At 32.2% G+C, this 12,169-nt stretch overlaps 1 protein-coding gene across 1 annotated transcript in view; it reads right to left on the reverse strand.

Annotated features, from left to right (window-relative positions):
* Positions 1–12,169, reverse strand: part of LOC113520213 (glutamate receptor ionotropic, kainate 2) — a 66,213-nt gene that overhangs the window by 30,885 nt on the left and 23,159 nt on the right. Inside the window, exons 2-3 of the mRNA XM_052901277.1 lie at positions 1,348–1,475; positions 460–621 (exon numbers count right to left, since the gene is read on the reverse strand). Of these exons, the coding sequence (XP_052757237.1) occupies positions 460–621; positions 1,348–1,420 (235 nt within the window). The 5' untranslated portion in view covers positions 1,421–1,475. The remainder of the gene's footprint in view (positions 1–459; positions 622–1,347; positions 1,476–12,169) is intronic.

Raw genomic sequence — 12,169 nt, forward strand, 5'->3', positions numbered from 1 at the left:
AAATCAAATTAAAAGTTTTTTATTCTGTAGGCTGCATAATAATATTGTCTATGTCCAGTATAGTGGACGTCTTGCGGCTGAGATGACGATGATGAAGTACAAAATCATAAACACCCAAAAATTTGGGTGTTTATGGGGTTTAAACCCAATAAACCCAAAACACCCGGTTTTTACCCACCAGACTTTAAACCCACCCAGGTGGATTGCCCATCTCTACCAGTGAGTGATGATAGGTGAGAATGAAAAGGCAGGTCAGTTAGCACATCGTGATGAATACACATGGAATTCAGCACGATGGTTTCCAGAAAGGACCATGGGGAGGTCGACCTGACAGGGTATATTGTTAGCAATGGGAGTGGTAATCCGTTTTACTAACAATCCCTTCCCCCACTACTAGTACTAGGCGAAAGTATACCGGATAGAGCGTTGACCTCGATAATTTTTTTTATGTACCCTTACCTTTCTTATAGGTCCTGAAGGAGTCCCTGGTGGTGGTGTACTGTATGTCGTAGATGAGGGTGCTGTTCGGCAGCAGGGTCCTCTCCTTGTTGATCCTGTACACCGCGTACTTGAACGCCAGCTCTGCGCTGCCCCCGCGCGCCTCCTCCGTGAATATGGCACCTGCAAATGTTAGTACTTCATAGAAAAGAGTTGAATGGGGTGGATGGGATAAAGGGGATATAATGGGATGGGGTGGATGGAATGAAATTATATAATGTGATGGGGTGGGTGGGATGAAGGGATATAATAAGATGAGGCGGATGGGGATAAAGGGATATAATGGGATAGGGTGGATGGTATGAAGGGATATAATGGGATGGATGGATGGGATGAAGGGATATAATGGGATGGGGTGGATGGGATGAAGAGATATAATAGGATGGGGTGGGATGGCGTGGGATGGGAGAGAGTAGGTTAAAGTGGGATGAAACGGGACAGAATAGAATGGTTAGGGATGTGGTGCAATAAGATGAAATGCGATGGTATTCGAAATTTCACGATGGAAAAAGATAAAACGGGATGGACCAGAATAGAAACCTAGGAACACACCTTGCATATAATTTATTTTTCATACTACTTAGAATGGCAAACAAGCTGACGGCCCACCTGATACCCCCCCCCCCCCCATGCGTTGCCATTCCTGAGAACTCAGGTGTTATTCCTCTGTACCCAGTAAATTTACGCCATATCCCACCCTTCAAACCGAAATACAGCCATGCAAACACAATTACTTCACGGTAGAAACACGAATGGGACAGAAGTGCCCAAGCAATTGACTTTTGTAAAGTCTCCCTCTGGTATATACCTGGTAGATACCCTTTATACTCACTCCACCACACAACTCACCAATCTTAATGACGGGCGATAGAGCGGCGACTGCGTTCAACATGACCAGAAGGCAACGCCACCCGCGCCACATCTTCCCACCACATCACCCCACCAGATGTCGCCACCGGTCGTGCGCTCCACATAAACTGGGGGCAAACAAAGAAATGAGCTTTTTAATACATGATAATGGAATGGTAACCCCGCCTGCGCTATCGATATACGCTGGCAGGGCATTAGTGAGGGATGATAGGTGAGGATGAAAAGGCTAGTTAGCCTTTCGTAACTAATACACTGGAATTCAGCACGATGGTTCCTAGGTGAGACCACGACCTAACAGGGTATATTGCTAGCAATGGGACGGGTATTAACGATATATATATATATATTTGCATCAGTGAAACGATGCGCTTTACTGAAACGATGCGTTCTCCCATTTATATACTTGTTATTCGCATTAGATGAGTTTTTCAATTTCCAAAAGAAGGGAGAGAATTTCCTTAGGAATTGTGAGCAATTCGATTGTATTTTTTATTTATTATTTTATACTTTATTGTACGGACTAATAATACTTGAAAAAATATAAACAAAGGCGAGTTTAATTGTAAAATAGTTTTCGTCCAGCGAATCCAAAATTGTATATTTTTTAATAATATATTAATTATTAATTTATTATTATATTTTTTACTAAAGGGGATTGGGGCAATGACCCCTTAACACAGGTTAATATATTAATCTATTTAGGAGCCCAGTTCTGAAACCACAACTACTGTACCCTTTTAAAACTATAATTTACTTACAATTTCTTGTATAATATATCATATATGTGTAAGTATATTCATTATTTATATATATTTATTCGTTTATATATGTAATTTTAGTATGTATGTATATCAATATGTACTAGTACCGCATTCGAGTATTCTGACACTTGCCTATGGTTGACTGGGAGAGAATGCTTTTAGCATTAAGTCCGCCATGTACACATATTTGTACTAATAATATATAAAAAAAAAATTGTTAAGAAACTATAATTATTTTTTTAAGAATACATTTTATTTTATTTCAATTATTATAAACCTTAAATATAATGTGACCCAACTAATTGACTGGATTATTTGTAATTTGTATAACAAATATATTATTAATAAGTAAATATGTTGCCATTGTAAAATATATTACGTCACATTCGGTTTTTGTTTTTTGTTCATAGCATAATTAAATGAATTTTGTATGACTTAGAGAATGTAGATAGAGCATCGAGCCTCAAAAAAGGGTCCACTTTTGTCAGCTAATTGTCAAATTAGCTGACTCTTTTTTTTATCAGTGTTTTATATAATTACGCATAAAATGTATCTTGATGATATCTGGATTTAATATTTAAAATGAGCATTTACGCATTAAAAAAGGTGCAAAAACTATAAGACAAACTAAATAAAGAAGTTATAAAGGAAACACTCATATCTGTTTATTACGCATAATTGTATGAAAAAGCTGATTCATTTTCTCGAAGCATTTGTATGGAGACATTCTATCTATATAATGTAATTCTAGATTCTGTTGAAGAGTGTATACAGTATTTAAATGTACCATCGTATTTATAATTTTTCAGACAAAATCAAACTATTTGTATTTGGAAAGGAGCATTAATGTCAGCGGTTAAAGCGATGTACAGTATTGTAACAATTTAGAAACAAAAAACAAAAACTAGACAAACTTATGTTTATACATAATTTCATTATGAATTACTTGTTTGACAGATAATGTTTCAAATACATTCATAGTGTAGCATTAACTTTAAAAAAAAAGAAACAAAAAATAATAAATAAAATGTAATACACCCTTAACAATAGATAATTTTTTTTTTTTGTAATTTTTAGCGTAATTTTGTTTTAAATTTACATAAAATGTCAGAGAAATTGCTATGAAAACAGACTATTATAGCAGTTTGTCATTATTTTTTAAAGCGAAAAATTAGTGCAAAAAAAAAATAATATCCTTAACGAATCCCTTCAACAGCTAAAACAGGGTTATAAGAGGTTTGATGTTTATGAATAAAGGGGTAAGTAAATGTTCATTCTAAGTTATATAAAAAAATATGTTTTTTTCTTTTAAATCGCTTACCATTATTTTAGTTATCATTTTAGTATTATTTGATAAAAAAATCCCTTCTATTCATAAAGATTCTAATAGTCTATTGTAATTTTCTTTCAAATTGCGAAATTATCAGAAAATAAAATAGTAACTAAAAAGGAAATTACACGTCTGACTGGGCTGTATGGGCTTCATTACTTTTGCCCACAAATTGATTAAAGAAACTGCTTTTGCTTGTTCTAATTTTTTGGTCTAATCAGTTTTAATATTATTTTTAAAAAAAAGTTGAATAAGAGAAAAAAAATATATAAAATTCAATAGCAGATCCGCCTCACTTCGAACAAGATACGTTTATATAAATTTTATGCAACCGGTTCATTGAATTTGTATGTTTTAGTCCTTGAAAGTTACTAGATTTTTTATGATACTCATCGATATTGATATTTTTGATAGTGTCATATTATAAAAACTTGTTCAAAACTGTATATATTAGTTTAATGGCTTGTGTTGATGCTTCCAGTTGGTTCCATAGATTCCTTTTCTAATTTGACCAATAAGGGTAGTGTCGACTTCTGAATAACAAAGTGATTACTTACTCTGTATCCATGAACGTCGTAGGACCACAAGAATTAGTCTTAATCTATGAAAGACACGATGCGGGTACTAACCTTAATCTATGGACATAATGTTACTAGATGTATGATACTACGAGGAATGCACATTCGATTAAAAATATTTGAATTTAGAACATTGTGTTGTGGAACCTAGTGATGGCCATTTCTTTAAACTTATCCCTTTTATTCTAATTTGATAATTTTGCGAAATTACTGTTTTATAAACATTTGTTAATTAAATTTATAAGATTTTTTACTTAAATGTATTAGAAATTTACATCATATTGGTCCTTACAGTAAGTATTTCGCGATATCAAATGGAAATTTTAAATATATAGATAGATTTAGAGAAATGACGGCTTAGAATTGATCCAAGTGTTCAATGTACGATATATGTACATGGGAGATATTTAATATATATATATATATACATACATACATATCTGTCACGCCTGTCTTCCATTAGGGTAGGCAGAAACAATGGAACGCCAAATGCTTCGATTCAAACAAACCTCTTTCGCTTTTTAATACATGATAATGGAATGGTAACCCCGCCTGCGCTATCGATATACGCTGGCAGGGCATTAGTGAGGGATGATAGGTGAGGATGAAAAGGCTAGTTAGCCTTTCGGGACGGGTATTAACGATATATATATATATATATATATATATGTATATAGGGGGGAAAGACATCCCATTGCTAGCAATATACCCTGTTAGGTCGTGGTCTCACGTAGGAACCATCGTGCTGAATTCCAGTGTATTAGTCACGAAAGGCTAACTAGCCTTTTCATCCTCACCTATCATCCCTCACTAATGCCCTGCCAGCGTATATCGATAGCGCAGGCGGGGTTACCATTCCATTATCATGTATTAAAAAGCGAAAGAGGTTTGTTTGAATCGAAGCATTTGGCGTTCCATTGTTTCTGCCTACCCTAATGGAAGACAGGCGTGACAGATATGTATGTATGTATATATATATATATATATTAAATATCTCCCATGTACATATATCGTACATTGAACACTTGGATCAATTCTAAGCCGTCATTTCTCTAAATCTATCTATATATTTAAAATTTCCATTTGATATCGCGAAATACTTACTGTAAGGACCAATATGATGTAAATTTCTAATACATTTAAGTAAAAAATCTTATAAATTTAATTAACAAATGTTTATAAAACAGTAATTTCGCAAAATTATCAAATTAGAATAAAAGGGATAAGTTTAAAGAAATGGCCATCACTAGGTTCCACAACACAATGTTCTAAATTCAAATATTTTTAATCGAATGTGCATTCCTCGTAGTATCATACATCTAGTAACATTATGTCCATAGATTAAGGTTAGTACCCGCATCGTGTCTTTCATAGATTAAGACTAATTCTTGTGGTCCTACGACGTTCATGGATACAGAGTAAGTAATCACTTTGTTATTCAGAAGTCGACACTACCCTTATTGGTCAAATTAGAAAAGGAATCTATGGAACCAACTGGAAGCATCAACACAAGCCATTAAACTAATATATACAGTTTTGAACAAGTTTTTATAATATGACACTATCAAAAATATCAATATCGATGAGTATCATAAAAAATCTAGTAACTTTCAAGGACTAAAACATACAAATTCAATGAACCGGTTGCATAAAATTTATATAAACGTATCTTGTTCGAAGTGAGGCGGATCTGCTATTGAATTTTATATATTTTTTTTTCTCTTATTCAACTTTTTTTAAAAATAATATTAAAACTGATTAGACCAAAAAATTAGAACAAGCAAAAGCAGTTTCTTTAATCAATTTGTGGGCAAAAGTAATGAAGCCCATACAGCCCAGTCAGACGTGTAATTTCCTTTTTAGTTACTATTTTATTTTCTGATAATTTCGCAATTTGAAAGAAAATTACAATAGACTATTAGAATCTTTATGAATAGAAGGGATTTTTTTATCAAATAATACTAAAATGATAACTAAAATAATGGTAAGCGATTTAAAAGAAAAAACATATTTTTTTATATAACTTAGAATGAACATTTACTTACCCCTTTATTCATAAACATCAAACCTCTTATAACCCTGTTTTAGCTGTTGAAGGGATTCGTTAAGGATATTATTTTTTTTTTGCACTAATTTTTCGCTTTAAAAAATAATGACAAACTGCTATAATAGTCTGTTTTCATAGCAATTTCTCTGACATTTTATGTAAATTTAAAACAAAATTACGCTAAAAATTACAAAAAAAAAAATTATCTATTGTTAAGGGTGTATTACATTTTATTTATTATTTTTTGTTTCTTTTTTTTTAAAGTTAATGCTACACTATGAATGTATTTGAAACATTATCTGTCAAACAAGTAATTCATAATGAAATTATGTATAAACATAAGTTTGTCTAGTTTTTGTTTTTTGTTTCTAAATTGTTACAATACTGTACATCGCTTTAACCGCTGACATTAATGCTCCTTTCCAAATACAAATAGTTTGATTTTGTCTGAAAAATTATAAATACGATGGTACATTTAAATACTGTATACACTCTTCAACAGAATCTAGAATTACATTATATAGATAGAATGTCTCCATACAAATGCTTCGAGAAAATGAATCAGCTTTTTCATACAATTATGCGTAATAAACAGATATGAGTGTTTCCTTTATAACTTCTTTATTTAGTTTGTCTTATAGTTTTTGCACCTTTTTTAATGCGTAAATGCTCATTTTAAATATTAAATCCAGATATCATCAAGATACATTTTATGCGTAATTATATAAAACACTGATAAAAAAAAGAGTCAGCTAATTTGACAATTAGCTGACAAAAGTGGACCCTTTTTTGAGGCTCGATGCTCTATCTACATTCTCTAAGTCATACAAAATTCATTTAATTATGCTATGAACAAAAAACAAAAACCGAATGTGACGTAATATATTTTACAATGGCAACATATTTACTTATTAATAATATATTTGTTATACAAATTACAAATAATCCAGTCAATTAGTTGGGTCACATTATATTTAAGGTTTATAATAATTGAAATAAAATAAAATGTATTCTTAAAAAAATAATTATAGTTTCTTAACAATTTTTTTTTTATATATTATTAGTACAAATATGTGTACATGGCGGACTTAATGCTAAAAGCATTCTCTCCCAGTCAACCATAGGCAAGTGTCAGAATACTCGAATGCGGTACTAGTACATATTGATATACATACATACTAAAATTACATATATAAACGAATAAATATATATAAATAATGAATATACTTACACATATATGATATATTATACAAGAAATTGTAAGTAAATTATAGTTTTAAAAGGGTACAGTAGTTGTGGTTTCAGAACTGGGCTCCTAAATAGATTAATATATTAACCTGTGTTAAGGGGTCATTGCCCCAATCCCCTTTAGTAAAAAATATAATAATAAATTAATAATTAATATATTATTAAAAAATATACAATTTTGGATTCGCTGGACGAAAACTATTTTACAATTAAACTCGCCTTTGTTTATATTTTTTCAAGTATTATTAGTCCGTACAATAAAGTATAAAATAATAAATAAAAAATACAATCGAATTGCTCACAATTCCTAAGGAAATTCTCTCCCTTCTTTTGGAAATTGAAAAACTCATCTAATGCGAATAACAAGTATATAAATGGGAGAACGCATCGTTTCAGTAAAGCGTAAAGTGACGAAATCAGTTTTACTCCGTCCCGAGTTAGATGTCGCCATCGGGGAACCAGCAAAAAATACATTCACTCTTGTTCTCCATGCTGATAATTTTCTTTTGATAGCTTTCCCGCGTTAACGTACAATGACAGTACTTTTTTTTTTCATCTTTATTTTTTAAACGACTTCCAATAGCAGGAAGTTTTATTGTCTATTTCAATAGAATTTATAAAAAAAAAGTAAACAAACCATAGATTTAATATAACGTATTACGTAAAAAAATTAATAACTGATCTGACCATAGACAATCTACTAATTTTTAATAATAGTACAAATTAATTCAAAATTGTGTTCTATAAAAAAAATAGACTTCAATCGTAACCAGTTATTTCGATGATATATCATATATATAAATTAAACTATGAATGGATTTTGATAAAATACATACGGGACGAATCTGTAAGTATATCTTTACAGATAAAAAATAATTTTCCAAATCGGTTCTTAGCCCTTAAAAGCTTGATTTTTTAAAATCAAATTAAAAAATATATAAGTGTACCCTTTACTGTGTTTAACTAATGGGGAACAATCGTAAAAAAATCAAAAAAGATATTTTTATATATTTATTTTGAAAAAAATATTTGGTAACATGTAAACAGCCAAATATTAAAATAAAATCGATTGTAGGCGCCCAATGCGATTTATAACTCCGGTATCAAATTTGAAACTTCAGGTATTTAAGGTTTAATTGACGGTTATATTATGAGGTAACAAACATAAAAAATATCACCGTATTTTCAGCCTCATTTTTAAAGTCGGTCGAGAAATCAACCAATTGTTTGTACATTTTGATTCGTTACTAATTACATTCAGAGAGTGCTCCTGGGACAATATCAACAGAAGGCGGTCAGCTTTTCATTAAACTCCATTGAAATAAACTGGAGATAGTAAATCTAGATATATATAATTAGAGATAAGTAATTAAAAAATAAAAAAAATATATATAATTAAAGATAAAAAGTTTCTTTGAGATCACTGCCAGCTGGTAGGGTGCCTAGGCTACTTGCTGCATTTCCACGCTGAATAGCTATGGAAATGCGTTGACCAAAGTATAGATGTACGATTGTAGATTAATCTGTATTTTTGTATTTCTACAACACCTCGGACCTAAGAACAAGAAAATACATAGGAGTGATAGAATTGTCAATTCATAGCAGGCCAGTGTATAGAACGTTATACGGCCGTATAAACCTACCAAATTTAGATACAACCTGCTTGCATACTTTCTACATAAACTGAATCGAATATATATTCTAGTAATATTAAATTTGTCATTGACAAATAATTGACATATCAAACATTTTCTATACACTACCCTGATATGAATTGAGAAAAATACCAACTGATGGTGTATCTTTCGTCCTCTCTTTACTAATTATATTTGCATAAGAAGAAAGGAGGCAACAATAAAATTTACAGTTTTTATTTTATCATTCCTTCTATGTAATTCCCTATTCGTTGTTCCTCGGACACTTTTAAAAGGCAACGGCGGCCTACATGCAGCTATAATGGAATTATTTTTTTAATATTAGCATTTCATTAAAGTCATTTTTAATGAATCTACCGCTCAGTTCAGAAAACATACATATTAAAAATTTTAATACATAAATTAAAAAAAGAAAATTAAAATGTAGGTTATGTTTTAATTTACTTTTTTATAATTTAATTGTATAATCTAATCTTAATTGTTAATTTTGAAATGAAAGTCATTTAAAAGGCAACGAAGCGAAGTTTTTCCTTTTCCTCAATGGCGATGGATCGCCATTTTGACGTCCATTTCTGCCAGCGTCAAGTATGAGAGGCTTGTAACTCGATAATTATTGTTTGTCTACAAGTAATATTCAAAACACACCACAATCATAACAAACAATTACACATTGTCCCGTCGCGTGTTTATGTACTCTACTCAAACTACAGCTCTTCAATTTAAAGTAAATATTCACCGTTCCCGCCATTTTTTCAATCTACTCTATGAAAACTCTTTTAAAGTCAAAACAAAGTCTTATAGACATTCGAACCCGTGTTCTAAATTCAAACTTTTTAATTTTTTAATATAGTAAGCACCAAATGCTTATCATTTGGCCATTTATCATTTTTGCCTATCTCAATGGGATACATATGTATTTATGTATATAGACAATAGCAAACTAATTTAAGGCTCACCTTATGGAACCTGGTCATAAAAGAGTATACTGTGTCGCCCATGATCCCCCCCCCCTCCTTCTTCATACATTGCCATTCCTGAGGACTAAGATATTACGCCTCCGTACCCTGTAATTTCACTGTTATATTCCAACCTTCAAACCAAAACACAGCTATGCAAGCATAACTGCTAAGCGGTAGTAACACGTATGGGACAAATGTACCCAAGCAAGTACCCAACAAGTTTAAATGTAGACAAACTCGCGGTTGAAGCTTAATGCGTCGAATGGGAGATCTACACGTACATACATACAAAATGGGCAAAACATTCATGCCTCTACATTCTGTTGCGGTTTCTTACTGAAAGCTCTTTAGTCTTTGGTAGGGTGACCACACAATCACAAACAGGACGGAATTCTCGGGAGTTTTTCTATATTATAATAAGAACGTAAAGAGAAAAGATTTAATTTGTTGTATGTTTGTTTGTTACTTTATTACTCAAAAATTCAACTGATTTAAAAAAAAAAATTTTACAACACAGGGGCAAACGAGCATGCGGCTCACCCGATGGTAAGTGACCACCACCGCCCATGATCACCCGCAACACCAACGGCATTGCAGGTGTGCCGCCGGCCTTTTAAAAAGGAATACACTCTTTTCTTGAAGGTTATGATGTCGTATCGGTTCGGAAATACTGCCGCTGGGAGTTGATTCCAATTGTTGCATCAACCGCTAACTGTCCACTGCTGAACACAGCCTTCCCCATAAAATGGGCTTTGCCAGTAGTTGCCACGCTTGACAACCGCAGTTTGGCTTTTGCTGATATTTTAAGAGAGCACTATAAGCTCCCTTAGTCGCCCCGTACGACACCATCGGGAAAGGAAGGGGTGGCCTGTTCTATGCCGGGACCACGCGGTATATTTAATTATATTTATTTTTAAGTACTTATATTTATTATATACAGAAGGGGAAAAATGTTGGGACACTTGATACGACACGACTAACTTATGAACATTACAATAGAAGGTAAGATAGAAGGAAGGAGGGGGAGAGGGAGGCCGAGACATAGTTACATCAGATAGATCAAGGAAGGAGTTGGTGTCGTGTCGTATCAACAGGTGAAGAGACTCGCTGACAATCGTAGTGAGTGGCAAGAGCTCCACCGACAAGAGCGCAGCTCTTAAATAGGATAGATAGATATTTATTTTAAGAAGTTTATATTAGTAAATTTCAATAAACTTAATGAAAAGGTAACCTAGTTCTGTTTCAATTATCACAGAAACGCTCTCGTAATGAAATCAGTAACAAATTGAATTATTCAATCAATTAATCGATGATTGCATTGTAATTACTGTTTGATATCAACAGACTGTCCTATGATCGTTTAATTATTTATTTATTTATTTATTCATTAGTACAAATATGTGTACATGGCGGACTTAATGCTAAAAGCATTCTCTCCCAGTCAACCGTAGGCAAGAATGCGGTACTAGTAATTATTGATATACATACATACTAAAATTACATATATAAACGAATAAATATATATAAATAACAAATATACTTACACATATATGACATATACTATATTATACACGAAATTGAGAATAATATAAAGTACTTACTGTTCGGATAAAGATAAAAAGTGAGCGTGAACGCTTTTTTTGAAAGACGGTTATTCATATGTTTACGTACATATTAATCACATAACTTAATGTATATTTATACTTTCATATTCAATCGATATAAAATATAATCGCCCAACATTAGATAGATAGACACTCTCTATTGTTTCCTCCAAAAGATTACAATAGTAAACTTATTATAGATACAAACAATTACAAGAAATGATCACAGTGAGACAACAATGGGCGACCTTATCGCTGAGAGCGATCTCTTGCAGCCAACCTTTGGATGGAGAGGTGTAATTGTAAACAGTTTGGTGGGAGGCGCAATGAAAAATTCTATTAGTTCTAAATATGGGAGATGTGATACATATAATAATATAAATATTATCCCTACTCATTTATAATTACATACATACACACACATACATTCATACACACACACACACACACACACACACACACACACACACACACACACACACACACACACACATACACATACACACATACATATACACTTATACATACATACATGCATATAAACGCCTACATAAATGCATAAAAATACTGTTCACATGTATACGTAAAATCTTCTGATATTTACAATCCGTTTTTGTAA

Source organism: Galleria mellonella, unplaced genomic scaffold (assembly GCF_026898425.1).
Source record: "Galleria mellonella isolate WM207_F2 unplaced genomic scaffold, CSIRO_AGI_GalMel_v1 utg778, whole genome shotgun sequence".
NCBI classification, from domain to species: Eukaryota; Metazoa; Arthropoda; class Insecta; order Lepidoptera; family Pyralidae; genus Galleria; species Galleria mellonella.